Source organism: Silene latifolia, chromosome 2 (genome assembly GCF_048544455.1).
Source record: "Silene latifolia isolate original U9 population chromosome 2, ASM4854445v1, whole genome shotgun sequence".
Classification (NCBI taxonomy): domain Eukaryota; kingdom Viridiplantae; phylum Streptophyta; class Magnoliopsida; order Caryophyllales; family Caryophyllaceae; genus Silene; species Silene latifolia.
Window position 1 is genome coordinate 144,557,735 of NC_133527.1, and position 20,536 is coordinate 144,578,270.

At 38.1% G+C, this 20,536-nt stretch overlaps 1 protein-coding gene and 1 non-coding gene across 2 annotated transcripts; one reads left to right on the top strand and one right to left on the bottom strand.

Annotated features, from left to right (window-relative positions):
- Positions 1 to 258: 258 nt before the first annotated feature.
- Positions 259 to 4,076, bottom strand: LOC141641417 (protein FAR1-RELATED SEQUENCE 5-like). Its single transcript, XM_074450077.1, has 3 exons — positions 3,914 to 4,076; positions 1,778 to 2,700; positions 259 to 948 (listed from the first exon to the last, which is right to left on the bottom strand). The coding sequence occupies exons 1-3, from the start codon at positions 4,074 to 4,076 to the stop codon at positions 259 to 261; spliced, it is 1,776 nt and encodes a 591-aa protein (XP_074306178.1).
- An 11,196-nt stretch (positions 4,077 to 15,272) lies between these two features.
- Positions 15,273 to 15,379, top strand: LOC141644530 (small nucleolar RNA R71). The gene has a single exon (XR_012544144.1). It is a non-coding gene; the product is annotated as a small nucleolar RNA R71 (small nucleolar RNA).
- The last annotated feature ends 5,157 nt before the right edge of the window (positions 15,380 to 20,536 follow it).

A 20,536-nucleotide genomic window follows, 5' to 3' on the forward strand; every position in this document is an offset into this window, starting at 1 on the left:
GTCATTCGCTTTAATAAACAGCTTATCCACGACAGCTCTTGCATCAGAAACACTCTGACATTTGGTGATTAGATAGTTCATAGCCGTCAACATTGAGCGACGCCAATTGATGGCTTCATGAGCAGCAGTTCTGCGTATGTCGCTTGGGAGGAACCTCTCCCACACAATTGTCTTTGAAAATTTGGTCCATCTACGAAGTATGTACCTGTCCGGTATCTCGACAACAGAATGCATGTGGAGGACACGGATGATGTGACTTCAAAGCATACCCTTAACATTGAAGTTTCGGCAGGTACATTCTGTTAGGTTATTCTTACAATCATACGTAACGTGATGGCTGTCCTCCTCGTGGCCAGCAGGGTAAACACGATACAACAACACCTCAGGGTCATCAATCGGGAGGATGACAGCACGAGTACCCATGGCAAGCGCGAATTCTTTCTCAAACACTCGAAACAGCTCCAATGTGTAAACTTGAGATGCATGTAGTAACAAATCCACTAGAGGGTACACAGAAGATGGTGAAGATCTTATGCCGTTGAATTCTTTACGCTCTTCCTCACCCCGCCATATTTTCACTGTGTTTTCAAATATACGAAAGAATTCAGTAACGGAAGTGGTCTTAGAAGCTTGGAAGCCCATAGCATGGTTTGTGCTCTCACTCCTTTGGGACGATAAAATCCCGGCTGAAAAGAATTGATTGTTCAAAGCAGTGCTCCATTTCGCTCGATGTTTGTACAATATCTTAAACCATGAATGGTTGACTAACCCATATTCTGTCAACATTTTACGCCAAGTCTCCTCAAATTCAGTCTCATTGTAGCAACCATGAAGGCATTTGTTGAATAGGTCCTGGAACGGATGATCACCCTTTAGTTTACCGAAGTGAGATATGACATTTTGTTGAATATGCCACTGACATAGACGATGTCTGGTTTGTGGATAAACCTGTCACCAGATTAACGTTAACGAAATTAGACACACATGCTGATATGCAAATATATATGGTGACAAACACACTGTATGCCATACATGTGCCCATTTTAACAATACTGAAGTGATCTATAAATAATATGGGAAAATGTAATCATTATTAACATATATTTCTAAAACTAAGATGGTCACATTTTTGGCGGATTGTGGTAACATGAGAAAATAGGACGAAATGTTACTATTTTAACATTTGCTAGTGTTAATAAAGGTTATAACATTTGTGAGGAAACATGGTGACAAATGACAATACATGCAAATATATATGGTGACAAATATACTATATGCCATACATGTGACCATTTTAACAATACTGAAGTGATCTATAAATAATATGGGAAAATATAACCATTATTAACATATATTTCTATAACTAAGATGGTCACATTTGTGGCAGATTGTGGTAACATGAGAAAATAGGAGGAAATGTTACTATGTTAACATATGCTAGTGATAATAAAGATCATAACATTTGTGGTGAAACATGCTGACAAATGACAATATATGCAAATATATATATGGTGACAAACACACTGTATGCCATACATGTGCCCATTTTAACAATACTGAAGTGATCTATAGATAATAGGGAAAATGTAACCATTATTAACATATATTTCTAAAACTAAGATGGTCACATTTGTGGCAGATTGTGGTAACATGAGAAAATCGAATGAAATGTTACTATGTTAACTTATGCTAGTGTTAATAAAGATCATAAAATTTGTGCTGAAACATGGTGACATATGACAATATGTGACCATATTAGTAAAAAAGTACGTCATACCGTTTCAATGACATTTGCTATTGTTTGGTCTTGGTCAGTGAAGATAGAGACAGGACGAACATCCTCGCCCATGGATTCGTTGAAAACATTGAACAACCACTCAAATGATTCCTTCCTTTCGTTCGAGAGGAAAGCACAACCAAACATGACATTCGACCAATGGTTGTTAATACCAACAAAGGCTCCACAAATGAGATTGTACCTATTGGTGCGATACGTTGTATCAAATATTGTAACATCTCCGTACAATAAATAGTCATCTCTCATCATCGCATCCCGCCAGAATAGGTTACTTAATCTGCCTTTTTCGTCAAACTGAACACGGAAAAAGAACCCGGGCTCCTCTGCTTGCCTACTAGTCATGAGGTTGATCAAAGTGGCTGCATCACCACCTTCAATTGATTTCATCTTCAATCTGTTAACATAATTAATATGGTCTCGCTTAGTGTGGCAAACAAAAGCATCACCACCTGCCCCTGCCGCAGCAACCCTGAATTGGACTGAAGGAGGTACATGCGCTTCGGTCATTGCCTTTATTAACTCACCCTCCGCTTCTGTGATTTTGCGCTCCGACCTATGATGATGCTGCCACTGGACGGGTGTGAAAGGATGATTATGTTCGAGGACGTGCTGCACTACCTCCCATAATCCAGCATTATTTACTTTTGTTCTAACACAGGCTTCGCATTTACAGCGAGTAATTGCTGCATTCCTACTACTTACTTCATTCCCGTTACCATGTACACCTTCATAAGAGCATCTAAAGTATCTCTCAATCAGCGGCCTGTCTTTCGCGTCAGCCCTACGAGATGTTGATTTCTTGATACTAAATCCCTTGAGTTGCGAATGTTTCTTATACAAGCTGAAGATGTGCTCCCATTTTCTAGCTTTTATTCCAAGTAAACAACCTGATAGATCCGTACCTATGACAAGATATATTAAGCAATGGTTAACAAGGGAACAATGAACGGTAAACAACTTTACTAAGAATGTCACCATTTATAAATTATTGACACACAACATGCGGTCACATTTAAGACAAAAACAACAACATATCCCAAATATAATGGTCACATTTTCATGGTTCATAAAAAGGTTATCATATTAAGTCAGAATGTAACCATTTTAAGTTGTAAAAACACAAAACATGTTGTCAACTTTCTTAGTAAAATGTCTACATATCATGACTATCATGGTCACATTTAATAGTATATGAGAATGTAACCAACTTTAGTCATTATGTCACCATTTCATGTTTTTTAACACAAACCATGCTGTCAAATTTAATACTAAACAAAACACATATAACGACTATAATGGTCATATTTGAATAGAACATCAGAAGGTAACCATTTTCAGTAACAATGTCACCATTTTAAGTTCAAAATACACACGTCATAACTATCAGGGTCACATTTACATATCAGAACTATCAGGGTCACATTTTACCAATAGATCGGAATGTGACCAACGTTAGTCAAAATGTGGCTATTTTAAGTTTAAAGATTAATAGTTAAAACAAAAGAGTGCGTTTTGAGAAAATAATGCGTTTCTGATTAAAAGGGCAACACTGAACCCTAAAATGGTGACACCAATTAGTAAATTCATAATCTTTTGAAAACAAATTTTGTTTCTTTCAGGTTAGTTGTTGTTAGCTTATTCACAGTTAATCATCATCTTCAACTCCAACATTAAAAGCCTGTCTCTGACATAAAAAATATGCTCATTCTGCATCTAATGAGCAAAAACTTAACAAATTGACCGATCACATGAACGAAAAATACGCTAATATTCTGACTCCCATGCTGTTTGCTTATGCAGCTACAAATATTCATCTACAAAGCTGGCCTAACAACTCCAAAACACACAGCAAGAAAATATGAAAAACATACATGAACAAACATAAAAAATTGACCTAAAATCTCATGAACACACAGATGAAATAAAAACTTAATAAATACAAAAAACAAGAAAATATGAAAAATTAACCTAAATCGTCCAAATAAATAAGGAAGAACACAAACATTGCATATTTATGTGATGAAATTATAAAAAAAATACAACAATTTGTTGATTCATTATTGCATATCGTCCATTAAAATCATCACCAAAATCAAAACAACATAAAAAACAAACCTTTGCTCATCAACATCGTCGCAAAATCATCGTCTTTACCTTCAAATAATTCACAATCAGCAGTCTCAACATTAACAGAATCCGATCCAGCCTGAGCAGTCTCAAAATCAACAATTTGTTGATTATTAACATCCTCCGTTTCCGAGTTCTCCTCCATAGCCATGGTGTTGTGAGAAAAAATTTATGCGATTATTATGATTGTGAGAATTTGCATAAATTTTTGACGATAATAATGAAATTTCTTTAGAAATGCATGAACAATGTAAGAAAAAAATGGAAATTTGAATTATTGATTAGGCATTTAGGGTTTAGGAAAGTGAAAGAAGAGGTGAAGGAATGTCATTTCTGAAGATATTTGGGACGTAAAGTGTGATATGGTGGAAGATTTCATGCAATTTGGCATTAAATGCCATTGTACCTCATGTTCCCTATACAAAAGGCTACTCTAATTTTATATATTATAAATTTGCCCCACGGATATGTACTACCCGCCCATATTACACAATGTGGCATCGATTCGCCCCGTCTCTTGTTTGTGACGGATAGCGTCCATCACAAACAAGAATTTGTGTAAGTCAAATGACGGTTTGTAACTTGCTTATGTGGTGAAAAGACACAATTATTCACATTAATTTGAATATTACTTCTAAATGTACATTATATTAATTATAAAAAAACATGTTCCATAAAATAAATTGTCCACTATCTATATTCGTAATTTGCATTTTCTGATAATTAGGTGCAACTAAAATATCATTAAGCACTGTTTGGAAAATGTACATTATATTATATTTAAAGGTACATTAAATTATTTAAAAAAGAACATGGAACATTATTTGGAAAATAAATGTGCTTTCAGTTTAATTCAAATGTCCATTACGTATTTTCATAGTGTGCATATACTGTTTTATGCAAGAGATTTAAGTAACATAGATAACTTCACCCAATTTATTAATTACCATGATTATGTTTGTGTCAGTTGAAAGGACACAACTGTTCACAAAATTTAATCTCTTATAATCAATTAATCCATTATATAAACCCAAGAGTACACAACCACTTTTCCATCCTACCTTCATTTCTAAAACCTTTTCCAATAACCAAAACTTTTAATCTGTCCAGAAAACTACTTAATTTTATTAAAAAAAAATCAATGTCTTACTCAAAATGCACAATAGTTCCTTACAAGAATGTTGCTCACAAACAAAATTTCATGGAGCATTATTGGCAATGGAAAGTAAGTCAGTTTTCTTCAAAGTGGTTTAATGGAGATGACATACCTGTGGAGATGGATGTACCATCTCACAGGTGTCCTTTACATCCTTTCCTTACTACTGAGGCATTGCTCCGGATTTTTTTTGAGCGACTTGGGAGGGAAGAAAAGAGAAACATGGCCATGGTGTGCAAGGGCTGGTCAAAGTGGTTCCTTATAGGGACCGAGCCAAGGGTAATGGATAGGGATTATTACCGAGAAGCGGTTCGGGAAAATGAAAATGGTATAATCTATGTCACAAAGGATGATCGGCTCCTTGAAAGATTCTGCCTTTGCACGACTATGTCTAGTCGTGCAGAAATAATTAGACATCATAAACAACAAGAACGACAATTTAAAAACCAAAGAGAAGAATATGAAATTGAGGAGCAGTCTGGTGATGAGGGTTATTATGACTCCGACTGTTAGATTAGTGTGGACAGCGGGCCGCCCACGGGGGCTCTTGGTGAGAAACGAGGGACAAGCGTTTGCATTTTGTATGGAGTCGCCACCAATTTTTATGGGAAATTGGAACCGTTCGAATACCTTGCGTCATGTCAAGACACAAAGTAGTGACATGAACACTAAGCAATCGTTACCCTTAGTATTCTATGTCTAGAATGACTCTCGTGGATGCCAATGAACACGGGTGCTCACGGAGATCTGGAGTAAGGGGTGAGGGTACGTATTAGGAAGCTCTTTTGATCGAACACCTAATCCCGCCCGCCTCGATAGCGGCCTCTACTAATGATTAGGGAAGTTATTCGTACTTGATATATCGTCGGTTATATGCATGCAATGCAACATCCAAGTTTTAATCCTAGCATGTGAGAATTAACTAAGTCGGTTAACACGTAATTAGCATACAATTGGGTCGAAATAGGATTTAATGTTGATTTACATGTGAAAACATACAAATGATAAAAGAAATAATTATAAATTACAATAATAGAAATTACATTAATTACATTGGATTAGGCGATTTATGTCGAAAATACCTTTAAAACGGATAATTTGAGAAAAAGAGAAATAAGAAATAAAGCAATAAATTACGAGCAGGAATCAGCGATAATACGGATAATAGTAGATTAAATACGTAAGCTAATTAAACTAGGTCAAGGCAGAAACGGAGTTCAGGGACAGAAATCATCCTGGAACAGCGCAAGAGAGATCGCGCCCTGGAAGAGCGCAGCGATTCTTGCGTCATTCATTCCAAGGGTGAGTTCTGGCTGTGAAGCCGGAACTGCAAATCGTTAATGTCGATTGGTGATTTTAATGGATCGGTTGATGATATGACTCGGATGAAAGTAATTTAATGTATTATTTACATATGAAGGGGTCATAAAAGCAGTAAAACATGGATGAGATAGATTTAAACGGATTAATTACATGAAGGGACGATGTTAATGAATGAGTTAATAAACAACTAAACAAACTAATTATTTGATTAGACTAAACATGATGAATATGACGAATTGACAATGAATATGGATGCAAATATATCAAAGATAAATTCCAGAAACTCAATATGACGAAATTGAATCTCTAAAACTCGGATTGAATATTAATGACGAAAACCCGCAAATATGAATTATAAGGGATTTAAGTCGGATTTATGACAATTAAAACATGTGAATTAATGATGATGAATATATACATGTGACTGATCGGAGCCATTTAGTTCACAAATTAAGTAATTGTGGTCGTTGGTCAATGGTCGATACAAAACACAATTTATACTTCACAAACAACTCTACAAATTAGTAAAGAGGCAAGTAAAGGTCGGATCCCAAGGGACGGGTATTGAAAACGAAGATTTCTATTGCTACTAGTGGTGTCTAGGGGTGTCACAAGTTGGGTTGATGTAGAAGATTACTAAACTAAAATAGCAATGAAAATAAACTAACAAGGTAAATGGAATAAGGGTGTAAACAATTGATTAAAAGCACTAGGGTGTCATGGGTTCATAGGGGATTCATGGGATATGATCATACAAACATGTTCTCAATTTATAAGCAAGCAATTATTGTTGTGATGGATTGAGTTGGGTTATATCTTACAATCCTAGGAAAGTTTGGGTCCCGGAGCCGAATCACATAGATTGTACAACACCTACAAGTCGACTTAATCTTTCCTACTTAACACATGCATGATCTAACAAGACTCGAGTTGGGTTATGTCTTACAGGTCAAGTTGAAGAGATAGTAGATGATAATAAATGCAAGGATTCATAGGCTTAGCATTTCATCAAACATAACATGTGCATGTATTAAGATCAAAACAAGCAAGCAAATAAGATATGAAAGCATATTGATTTAGGCATGAATCATCCCCATGTTGGTTTCCCCTAATCACCCATTAAACCCTAGCTAAGAGACTACTCACTTATTATCATATTGATCATGCTAGAAAGGTTGTCAATCATACTAACATAATGAAACATGATGAATAAATGAAAGTAATTAGCAATAATTAAAAAGGGATTAAGAGATTATACCTACTAATGATTCCAATAATAAAGCAAGAATAATAGAAGTACTTGAATCCTAGATTAAGAGGTTGTCAATCTCCCAATAATAACCCAAATGATCTTCAATTACCCAAAATAAAGTAAGAACAAGAGAGAGATTAAGGAACTAAAACTTGGATTAAAACTTGATTAATATTTGATTACAATATTGAAGAGAGATTTGATTGATATTAACTATACTAATTATTGATTAGAAGAACATGCTCCTCTAATTAGACTAATGGGGTATTTATAGTGAAAATTAGGGAGGATGCATTAGGGTTAACTAAGGGTTAAACTAGTAATTACACTTTTAAGTTGAGCAAGGAGACTCCGGTATTCAATGAGAGAAGGGCGTCTCCATTTTGTAACTTGAAGGACGAAACCATCTTTGTCAGATCGCGATCCGAGCGGATGGAGGACGAGACGGACGGATGGGGCATGGACGATCCGAGCGGATCAAGGCAGAAGACGCTCGGATTGGGCCTGGGGATCCGAGCGGATCTGGGTAAGGACGCTCGGATTGAGTGGCGGACGGACGGATCATGGATGATCCGTTCGGATTCTTCTACAGCGTCATTCCTTCTTCTTTTCTTTCCTTTTCTTCATAGAATCCTTGGGGATTTCCTTGGGGACTCAAGGATCCTTTCTCAACATTGATCTTCTACTTAGCTATGTACAAAGGCCTTCTAGTCTTGTCTCTCCTTGATGCTTGGTCATTGAATACGATCCATTTAGCCTCGTTTTGCCATGAAAATGCAAGATTCTTACTCCTTTCCTACCAAGGGATCAAAATCTCAAAGAATATGCAAAACAAAGATCTAAAGATAAGAAATGACCCAAATAGGCACTAAAAAGCATAGAAACAATGGTAATTCGGGGGCTAAATATGCGCCAATTATGGTCGCATCAAATATCCCCAAACCGAACCTTTGCTCGTCCCGAGTAAAGAGGTGACAAAGACTAGGACCAAAACTAACCTAACCTAATAATAATAGCCGATATGAGACAATTAGCGGGTCTCACTCCGCCCCTTCAACTCACAACAAGACAACCATGAGGTAGGATGCCTTCTTGCAAGGCAAGGTGGGTCTTGCCAAAATGGCGACACATCCAAACATTAAGCACACAAAATCAAGTAATGGATGCATCTACAAAAGAATAGCCACTTTCCTCATCTAAGTGGCGGAAATTATCTACAAGGGAAGCAATTCAAGAGTACACACTCCTTCATAGATGCAATTTGTTCAAACTACTAAGCCTAGAAGGATACCAATAAATCACCTCCAAAAGGTGTCAAGCTAGGGTACCTTTGTCCTCAATCGTTAAATGCTTTTGTCAAGAGTAGACTCCCTATGGTGTTAGAAACACTGGAGGATCGCGGAATTCCCCCTCTTGCCTAGACAAGAAGAAGGGTCGTCCCCTCTCTACCATGCACAAAAATGGATATGATGGATAAAGGGATCGATAGTATTTGAGTTTCACTTTGGGAGTTTGCTTTTGTTTTTGTTTTCCCCCCAAATTTCTTTGGCATTTGACATTTGAGAACACTTTCTTTGCCATTTCTTTTTGATTTTTGACATTTCAATACTTGACAACTTTTTGCATTTTTGAACATTTCCAAAGTCACCCCAATTAGTAACGAGGGTGCCTTGTATTTGAAGCTTTAGGAGTCTATTTTTGCTCCTCTTTTCATTTGATGCATTTTTGCAAACTTTCTTTCACTTTTCATTTCTTTGAACTCAAATCAATTTCTTTTTGTGCCCATTCCCTTTGATGACAAAAATGTGGTAGAACATGGATGATGGATAGAAGTATGCATGGTTTCAAGGGTCACCTTGGAATAAACGGTAGCCAAGGAGTTATCACACCACAAGGTACTCTTGACTCGGCCTTAAACCATGGGTCAAAGGATACTAGCATGACACATCCTAGGGTGTTTTACAAGCATTCTAACAAGCAAAGTCTTAAGAATAAAAAGCATCTACTAGGGCCTATATACACTTGTCAAGCTTCCCAAGTAGACGGTTTCGCAAAATTTTTCTAACATGCAAACTACATGCCATGATGCAACTAACATATAAACATCCTAATGCATATGCTTCTACCAACTAATATGCCATATAAACTAAATGTAAGTCCTAAGTTCACATTGTTTTACCGCATCAATCAAAATAAAGCCACATAGTCATTAACATAAAGAGGAAAAAGGAGATTGGAAAGATCATACCATGCGGTCTTCAATATCCTCATGTCTCGGATGTGGCGTAGTCAATCAAAGTGAACAAGGATGAAACAAACATAATATATACAAGACAATATATACAAAGGAGAATGAACTTGTTTTTGGATTTTTCAATTTTCAAATTTTTATGATTTTTGAAATTTTTTCAATTTTTATGGGTTTTTGAATAGAAGTTAAGTGTTAGAATTCCCATCCCCACACTAATATGGGCATTGTCCTCAATGGCCAAAATGATGGAAATTATGCAAGAGTGATGCATGATTTCTATGCTAAATGCAATTCTACACTAAGCTATTCTACATGATGCATGTTGTTTTGTTATGACGGAAAGGATAATTTAGATTACCTCCCGTTGCGTATGCATCAACTTCCCCAAACCAAGTAAGACACTATTGCTAATGTCGAGACATGGGGGAGTTCATGCACATGCTATGCTATGCATGAGACTAGATTGTCATTTTGGATTTTCAAAAATGGGAACAATAAAGAACACCTCAAAGGAACCGAGGTGTGAGTCCTTTGATGTTGCTAGGACTCAACTAACCAATGATCAAAATGAAGTAAAGTACAAAGAGATATAGACAAACCGTGGGAGAGTAGGAGTCTCCAAGGCTAGTCTTCCATCATACTATCATTATCACCACTTCCCTCATGAGAAGTGGTCTCATTGCCACTTTCCTTGGCACTTTCTTCATTGCTTTCCTCATCATCATCTTCACCATCTTCACCATCCCTTTCTTCATCTCCACTTGCTTCTTCCTCAATATTATCATCAATCTCCTCATCATTTCCAACAACCTCATTATCTTCCACCACATCCCTTGATGCACCCGGGAACAAAGCTTCTCTATCCGCCCAACTAGGCAAAGGACAAGATGGATCAAGGAGTCCTTGCCTAGCTAAATGTAGGAGGGGAGGATATTGAGCTAGATAAGCATTCTTCCGGTCTTCATAAGCTTGCTTGTGCATGGCTCTCATAAGAAGAGTTACATAGTCTTTCCCAATTTCAATTCCTTCCGGCGTAAACTCTTCATAGTCATAGGGGTAAGGTGGTATGATAATGGAAGAGGAGGGGGCCTCATGGTCACCCTTTTGTTGTTGAATGATGTACTCGGCTTCTTTGGTTAGGGGAAGTAAATAGTTGGTCCGGTGGACACTAAGACGGCAAATCTTTGCGGGTAAAGTGAATGAACGAGCCTCACTAGTAAGCCACCCATACTTGGTATCAAGGGAATTGTGAACAACCCACTTAAACTTGTTAATCAAGGTGGACATATCAATGAGATGGCCACCATCCTTAGCCTTGTACTTGCTATCCTTATTGAAATTAGGATCAAAGTGCTTGGCTAGGACCGTGACAAGGCCGCCATTGACAATAACGGTCGTACCCTTCTTCCCACTATCTACATGAAGCCATCTATCAACCAATAGCCTCAAACAATTGTAAGGCTTGGTGTAACTTCTTCCAATATTCAAGGTTGATTCAAGGAGAATAAAATCGAGCCCCGTGAAATGATTGGTGTCTCTTCTAGCAATTATGGTATTTCCCACAACTTTGTGCCAAACTCTTATGCCCGGATGATGGACCAAGAGAGCACGACAAGCATGAAAATCTTCATATTTCTTCCCGGAGATTGCCTCCCAAAGAGGCGCGGGATCGTACTTACCATATTGCTTATAGAATTTATGTTCATCGCTAAGACCCAAAATTGCACCCAATTAGGAAAGGAAATGCGTCTACTAGTGTTAGCTAGACGAAACTCAATATTTTCTCTATTCTCAACCTTTGTCACTTTCAAGGAACTTAAGAATTCCAAGACAAGGGAGGGGTATGTTACTTCTTTCATTTCAAACAATTTCTTCAAACCCATGGCATTGAAAAAGACTCTTGTTTGTTCAAGGACACCTAGCTTCTCTAAGGTTTTTTCACATATGAACTTGGTGGATTGAATTTGTTTCATAGCAAACTTGACAAAAGAATTTCTATGGTCATCGGAAATGAAAGTTACCTCCGGATAATGCAAGAGTTGATTAATTACCGGAGTAGAAGGTGATGCTTCCATAGAAATTTCTTTGAGGTTGTTCCACTATCAAGCTTGGTGTTGACACCACCATTGCCAAAGCTTTCTTTGTTTGTAGAGCTTTTTGCCTTTGAGAGAGAGCCTTTGCTTTTGGTGCCTTTGTTGCCTTTGTTGCTCCCTTTGTTCTTGCCATTTGATGAACAAACCAAGTAGAGAATCAAAAATCTTCAATTTGTAGAATGCCCAAATCGATTTTGAAAGTGAAAGGCTTTGCCTTTATGAGAGCAAAAATCGACTCAAAGGGTGAAGATTTTGTGCTTGGTTTTGATTTTTCTTGAAGATGGAGTGATTAATTTGATGTTTGAAGGGTGGTTTGATTTTGTTTTGGTGATTTTGTTGAGGGTTTTTGTGTTTGAGATGGAGAGGATGAGGGTTTTGGTGTTATGGGTAGTGTTTATGAATGAATGAATGAATGAAGGTGGGGGGTATTTAAAGAAACGAAAATCTCGAAGATGCAGGCACGATCCGTGCGGATTAGGCGCAATCCGCTCGGATTTTCAAGCTTCAAAATTTAAAAATCCCGCCTAAAGACGGGCGTCTCCTGGGGAAATCCGGACGGATTTTTATTGAGGGACGGGCGTCTCTTGGGAAATCCGGTCGGATTCTCATCCAGAGATTTTTCTTGTTTTTCTTCAGCTTCAAGACGGGCGGATTTTACCAGAGACGGACGGATCCTGGGAGACGGGCGTCTTTCCAGAAATCCGCTCGGATTCCTTAACAGACAGGAATTCTTCAATTTTTGCACAGCCCAAGACGGGCGTCTTCTCAGCTGGACGCTCGGATCCTCTGCAGACGGGCGGATTCTCCAGAATCCGCTCGGATTCTTCCTTGATTACACGGATCCTTGCGCAAACCCATTCCTTAACATTCTTTCTTTCTTTCTTTCTTTTCTTGTGTTCTTCATTGTGGGGGCACTACTAAGGCGTGAATAGCCTAGGCAATTGCCATCCCCACACTAAGGTAAATCACTACACATCAATTAAAATCATTAGTCCCTCCCTCACTTCTCTCTTTTCATGACAATTATTTTGATCAAGGTAAATAAAATCTAAAAATGACAAAAATGCAATGCAAAAATTAAATGTAAGTTAGGGAGTTAGAAATATTTACAAGTGGTGGTTTAGGGAGGACTCCACCAAACTCTCATTCTTGATGAGATGTCAAGGAGGCATGTTCAAGGTGTTGTTGATGTTGCTCAACACCTCGAAGAAGTAATTAAAAGCTTGTTCGTTGTTATGGTAGAGGTTCTCAATAGACCGTGGTTCTTGTTGTTGATCATGATCGATGGCATGCCCAATGTAGGGATTAAAGATCCCTTTAAATTCGTCGTCCCAAAGACCACAAACTTCATTGAGTTGATCATTGAAAATCTCTTGCTCGGATGGAGACAACTCTCCCAAATTCTTCTTTTGGCTAATGAGGCCATCTTCTTCTTCCTTGGTTGATTTTGATGAGCTATGCAAGCTCTCCTTGTCACAATTCACTTGTTCTTTGAATGGAGCATCTTCAACTTTCTTCCTCCATTGGAGTTCCGATCTCTTCTTCTCATCTTTCCGGCTATAATGATCAATCATGAAACATGGCTCATGCAAACGAGGAGCTCTCATGGTCTTGTCAAGATTAAAAGTTATGCTTTCATCTCCCACTTCTAGAGTGAGCTCTCCATGCTTCACATCAATCACCGCACCCGCGGTGTGTAGGAAAGGTCTTCCTAAGATGATTGGAATGTTGGAATCTTCCTCCATATCAACAATGACAAAGTCCACCGGGATGAAAAACTTCCCAATTCGCACGGGGACATCTTCCCATATCCCTAGCGGTGTCTTCGTCGATCTATCGGCCATTTGAAGAGTGATATTGGTACATTTAAGCTCTCCCATTCCCAACCTTTTACTCACCGAGTACGGCATGACACTCACACTAGCCCCTAGATCACATAAGGCTTTGTTGATCGTTGTGTCGCCAATGGTACACGGTATTGAGAAGCTTCCCGGATCCTTTAACTTTGGAGGTGAACTCCCTTGAAGTATGGCACTACTCACCTTAGTGAAGGCGATAGTCTCAAGTTTCCGGATCGACTTCTTCTTTGTGAGGATATCTTTCATGTACTTTGCATAGGCCGGAACGTGATTGATTAATTCCGTGAAAGGAATTGAGACTTCTAAGTTCTTCACAATTTCCATGAACTTTCCAAGTTGATCATCAAATTTGGGCTTGACTTGACGACTTGGAAAAGGAAGTCTAATCACAATGGGCTCCTTTTCTTTGGCTTTATCTTCATTTTTCTTTGAACTTTCTTCTTTTGATGATTCCCCTTCTTTGGGACCTTGCACCACAACTTCATTCTCACTAGCTCTCACAACTTCATCCTCAACTTGCTCCTTCGGTGCTTCATACCTTGTACCACTTCTCAAGTGAATGGCACTAACCGTTTCATGTCTAGGGGATTACCTTGAGGTGGTAATTGCCCCTTTTGTCTTTGTGAGCTTGAAGATGCTAGTTGGGTCAATTGTGTTTCCAACATCTTGGTGTGAGCTAGAATGTTGTTGATGGTGGTATCCTTCGCTTGGCTATCCTTTTGCATTTGGGTGAAGAATTCTTGTTGATTCTTTTGCATTTGAAGGACCGCTTTTTGGACATCAAAACTTTGGTCATTGTGGTGATTGTATGGATTTTGATTTTGGTAACCTTGGTTTTGATTGAAAAAGGGTCTTTGGTTTTGATTTCTCATGGGTGGTGGAGTGTATGTTGTTTGAGGGTTTTGAACATTTTGGCTTTTGTATGAGAGATTTGGGTGGAACTTGGTATTTTCATTGTAAAAATTTGAATAAGGGGTACCGCTTTTGTAAGCTTGGAAAGCATTGACTTGCTCGGTTGTTCCCCTACATTCACTTTGATCATGACCTAAGGTTCCACAATTCTCACATATCCCACTTGGGATTGATGAGGATGCCGTCATGGTATTGACATGATGTTTTGATTTTGAGTTTTCCTCAAGTCTAGCCATAGCTTGTTCAAACTTCAAGTTGATAGTGTCAATGTGAGCACTAAGTTGAGCACCCAATTGAGTAACGGTGTCCACTTCATACTTTCCTCTAGTAGCCTTGCGAGGCCTACTATATTGCGAATTATGGACCGCCATTTCCTCAATCTTGTTCCATGTTTGATTGTCATCAACTTCGGTGAACATTCCATTTGATCCCATATTGAGAATGTTCCTTGAATCTTCATATAAACCATTCCAAAATTGTTGCACTAAAAACCATTCGCTAAGTCCATGGTGAGGACATGAGCGACAAACACCTTTGAACCGCTCCCAAACTTCATACAAAGATTCTTCATCCCTTTGTTTAAAACTCGTGATTTGAGCTCTTAGCATATTGGTCTTTTCCGGTGGGTAGAATTTTTTGTAGAAAGCGAGAGCTAACTTCTTCCAAGAATCTATTCCAAGGGTGGCCTTATCAAGGCCCTTCAACCATTGCTTTGCGGTTCCGATTAACGAAAAAGGAAATAAGACCCATCTAATTTGGTCTTGAGTCACGCCCGTTTGAGAGATAGCATCACAATAATCGCAAAAGGTTTCCATATGAGAATGAGGGTCCTCACTTGGCATGCCCCCGAATTGGCTCCTCTCAACTAGTTGGATGAAGGCGGACTTGGCAATAAAATTTCCGGTAAGATGTTGTGGGGTAGGAGTACCGTTTGGTAGATTCTCCTCGGTGGGTGTAGAGTGGGACGAAAATTTAGGCATTGTAGGTGGATTTTGTGTGGTATTGTTTAATGGGTTCTCTTCTCCTTCTATTGCGAAAGGATTGACAAACTCACTAGTGGGTTGAACAACTTCACCAACACCTCCCAAATTCCTCCTAACAAGTCTCCTATTATTCGTCAAGGTTCTTTCGATTTCACGGTCAAAAGGTAACAAATCTCTTTGTAACCTTCTAGACATGCAAAATATCAAACAACTAGAAAACAATTAGAACAAACCTTGAGGAGTTTTACTTCCCAAGGTGAAAAAGACACAACTAAAAACAATAAAAGAAATCTAAAATCAATTAAACACCGTCCCCGGCAATGGCGCCATTTTTGATCGGAGCCATTTAGTTCACAAATTAAGTAATTGTGGTCGTTGGTCAATGGTCGATACAAAACACAATTTATACTTCACAAACAACTCTACAAATTAGTAAAGAGGCAAGTAAAGGTCGGATCCCAAGGGACGGGTATTGAAAACGAAGATTTCTATTGCTACTAGCGGTGTCTAGGGGTGTCACAAGTTGGGTTGATGTAGAAGATTACTAAACTAAAATAGCAATGAAAATAAACTAACAAGGTAAATGGAATAAGGGTGTAAACAATTGATTAAAAGCACTAGGGTGTCATGGGTTCATAGGGGATTCATGGGATATGATCATACAAACATGTTCTCAATTTATAAGCAAGCAATTATTGTTGTGATGGATTGAGTTGGGTTATATCTTACAATCCTAGGAAAGTTTGGGTCCCGGAGCCGAATCACATAGATTGTACAACACCTACAAGTCGACTTAATCTTTCCTACTTAACACATGCATGATCTAACAAGACTCGAGTTGGGTTATGTCTTACAAGTCAAGTTGAAGAGATAGTAGATGATAATAAATGCAAGGATTCATAGGCTTAGCATTTCATCAAACATAACATGTGCATGTATTAAGATCAAAACAAGCAAGCAAATAAGATATGAAAGCATATTGATTTAGGCATGAATCATCCCCATGTTGGTTTCCCCTAATCACCCATTAAACCCTAGCTAAGAGACTACTCACTTATTATCATATTGATCATGCTAGAAAGGTTGTCAATCATACTAACATAATGAAACATGATGAATAAATGAAAGTAATTAGCAATAATTAAAAAGGGATTAAGAGATTATACCTACTAATGATTCCAATAATAAAGCAAGAATAATAGAAGTACTTGAATCCTAGATTGAGAGGTTGTCAATCTCCCAATAATAACCCAAATGATCTTCAATTACCCAAAATAAAGTAAGAACAAGAGAGAGATTAAGGAACTAAAACTTGGATTAAAACTTGATTAATATTTGATTACAATATTGAAGAGAGATTTGATTGATATTAACTATACTAATTATTGATTAGAAGAACATGCTCCTCTAATTAGACTAATGGGGTATTTATAGTGAAAATTAGGGAGGATGCATTAGGGTTAACTAAGGGTTAAACTAGTAATTACACTTTTTAAGTTGAGCAAGGAGACTCCGGTATTCAATGAGAGAAGGGCGTCTCCATTTTGTAACTTGAAGGACGAAACCATGTCTGATGCGATCCGAGCGGATGGAGGACGAGACGGACGGATGGGGCATGGACGATCCGAGCGGATCAAGCGCGAAGACGCTCGGATTGGGCCTGGGGATCCGAGCGGATCACGGGTAAGGACGCTCGGATTGAGTGGGCGGACGGACGGATCATGGATGATCCGTTCGGATTCTTCTCTGGCGTCATTCCTTCTTCTTTTCTTTCCTTTTCTTCATAGAATCCTTGGGGATTTCCTTGGGGACTCAAGGATCCTTTCTCAACATTGATCTTCTACTTAGCTATGTACAAAGGCCTTCTAGTCTTGTCTCTCCTTGATGCTTGGTCATTGAATACGATCCATTTAGCCTCGTTTTGCCATGAAAATGCAAGATTCTTACTCCTTTCCTACCAAGGGATCAAAATCTCAAAGAATATGCAAAACAAAGATCTAAAGATAAGAAATGACCCAAATAGGCACTAAAAAGCATAGAAACAATGGTAATTCGGGGGCTAAATATGCACCAATTATGGTCGCATCAGTGACTTATTATGCTATCATGCGAACGAATTATTAAAGACAAACAGAAAACAAACAAACAAACAAACACGAATTACAGAGGACGAGGAAGAAGAAAAGAAGCAGGAACTGCGGCAGCCTCACGAAGAGGCGCAGCAGGAACTGCGCTCCTTCGAAGAGGCGCAGCAGTTGCTGCGTCTTTTCTCGACGTCTGTCTACTGGAAATCCGCAAAAACAGGTTTTAAAGCATATTTTAGAAATCGGTTTTAATTAGATGTTTTCGACATAAACCTTACAATAATGATACGAAAAGTAAAGTACAATAAAGAAAGAGAATTATACACCCTCAGACTTACATGTTTGACGGAACGAGATGAACTAAGTATCGACTAGTGAATGCTCGACGCGAATGCAAGGAAAGTGCCCTCGTAAGAGGAAAACGATTGATTAATTAAGGTTGATTGAGTGGAGTTGGTCAAATTGGTCGGTCATGCAACGGAGAGGCTGGTACCCGGAAAGATCCGAGCTTACGTGGTCGGGAGTCCAAGCACGTAGGCGCCAATTAGTAAGAACGAAGTCTAGAATGCAAAGGGAGAAGAGAAGGGCGGACACTCGCGTGAGAAATATGAGGAACGAAAGCTCCTATTTATACTAATCACACGGAGGAATAGGGTTTCGGAGACTCTTTGGAAGTGAATCTCGGAAAGATATAAAAAAGATACGTAAATGAAGGAAATGTAGATCTATATACATCTAAAACATACTCATATATGTTAAATTAATTTGTCATAAATTAAAACGGATCTTATGCATGCAAACAATGAAATGAATAGAGGAGAAATCATGTCCTTACATTCAATATTTCGGCTATTTGGGCACAAGAGAGATCTCCTTTCTCTTCTTGTTCTTGAGCTTTTCCAATGGAAGAACAAAGATCTAAGTGTAAGATCTCTCCCTATGTATTATACCCAAGGCTTCCTCTTAATCAAATTAATATTACAAATACTAGTGTGACATTAATTTTGTAGAAAAATTGAACCAAAAATATTTGGTTTTGAGCTCTCAAAAACCGGTTGAGAGAGAGAGATTTTTAGAGGATTTTATCTTTCTAAAACTTAATGCTTTTTAGAAGTGTAATTGCATGAATGAATAATACACTCTTGCATGTAGTGTATGTTAAAAAATAAAAGACAAAAACACTTTGCCCTTTTCTTTTTCAACCGTGTAAGAGGAGAGGAGAGGGGAAGAGAAAGACCCAATGCATGCATTAGTTTGCCTTCACAAGGTAAATAGGGTTGCATGCCTACTCTCCTAATATAATCATTATGTTTACCACTAATTGTAAACACAATATTAATCCTAATCCTCCTCCAAATTTTCGGCACATTTGTGTAATATGGATTCCATATTATTTTGTCAATTGTCAATATGTCACATGTCATATGTGACATAAATATGTTATGTATTTTTAACATATTAAAAATCAACGTATTAATAAAAATACGTCACATACAAAAATCGACTTAGTAATTTCATAATTACTTGTGCCAAAATTTTACCAACTTATAAATCGCATTTATAATGATTCATTCAAATCCAATCGTTTCTTTAAACAATAATTTCATCCGAGTAATGATACAATTCGATTACTCAGACCGTATCTCATTTAATCACATTTCAATTTGATACGTAAATTTTACTTCCAAAATCGTCCATCAATTTTTCAAGTAATTTAATTAACTCGTAACATTATACGATTAATTAAATGATCAATTAAGAGTATTGCCCTTTAGGTATGACCTAGGGGGTCAACTGATCACCACCGTCACACGACAGTAATGTCAAACTCTAGTCAGCCAATCATTACCGATATATGTTGACCGAGTTGTGAATAACAATATTACTTCCCAATTGTATTCTTAAAATGAGATTTAATAATGATATTTAAATCACGTGATCGCACTATTGTTGAGGACACATTTCCCAACAATCTCCCACTTGTCCTCGACAAGTGTGCGTCACCAATTCTCTTGTCCTATTACTATCTCCCACTCAATGCAAGGTGTCTTTCAGGTCGTACTTGCAAGTGATCATATCGAGAGTGGTTTCCTCGATCCGGAGAATAGCGATTGACCGGATTTATCCACACTGGATACTCTCCGAGCGTGGCCACGCATTTCCAGTTCATTACTCCTCGAGTGGCCCTGAGATATTGTTATAACCCTGACTAGGGGTGGACAATTCCTATTGCACTCATTCCCTTCGACTAGCCACAGCCATCATAACCCAAAATATGCCCATTTGACCCCATTTACGAAGGTCGTAGTAACACAAATCAAAGTTAATCTGAAACTGTGCCATCTTAGGCGAATAGTCTCTAGTCAAAAGAATCGACTCATTAGAACACTATAGTAGCTCTCGCCACGACCAGGCTATATAAATTTGCCAGAACTCTATAAGCGGTCATTAGGCCCGACAAAAAGTTCCTAACACTCTGCCTATGTGATCGACTAGCCATCTCACATGACTGTATGGCACTTGAACTTGCCATCAATCGCCTCACACTCTAGTCACTTCGAGACGTCACCTCATATAAGTAACTATGGGCAAAACAATGTTAATCCATGTTCACTTTAACGGGGTTCAATCGTCTCTACAACCCGTTTGGATGTAACAAAGTATAAATTAAGGATAAAAGACAAATGAGATTATGAAC

Coding starts and splice junctions, on each gene's coding strand:
- LOC141641417 (XM_074450077.1), bottom strand. CDS start 4,076: ATGGCTATGGAGGAGAACTCGGAAACGGAGGATGTTAATAATCAACAA. Junction 2,701..3,913: donor GACGATGTTGATGAGCAAAG/GTTTGTTTTTTA, acceptor ATCTTGTCATAG/GTACGGATCTATCAGGTTGT. Junction 949..1,777: donor TAGCAAATGTCATTGAAACG/GTATGACGTACT, acceptor ATCTGGTGACAG/GTTTATCCACAAACCAGACA.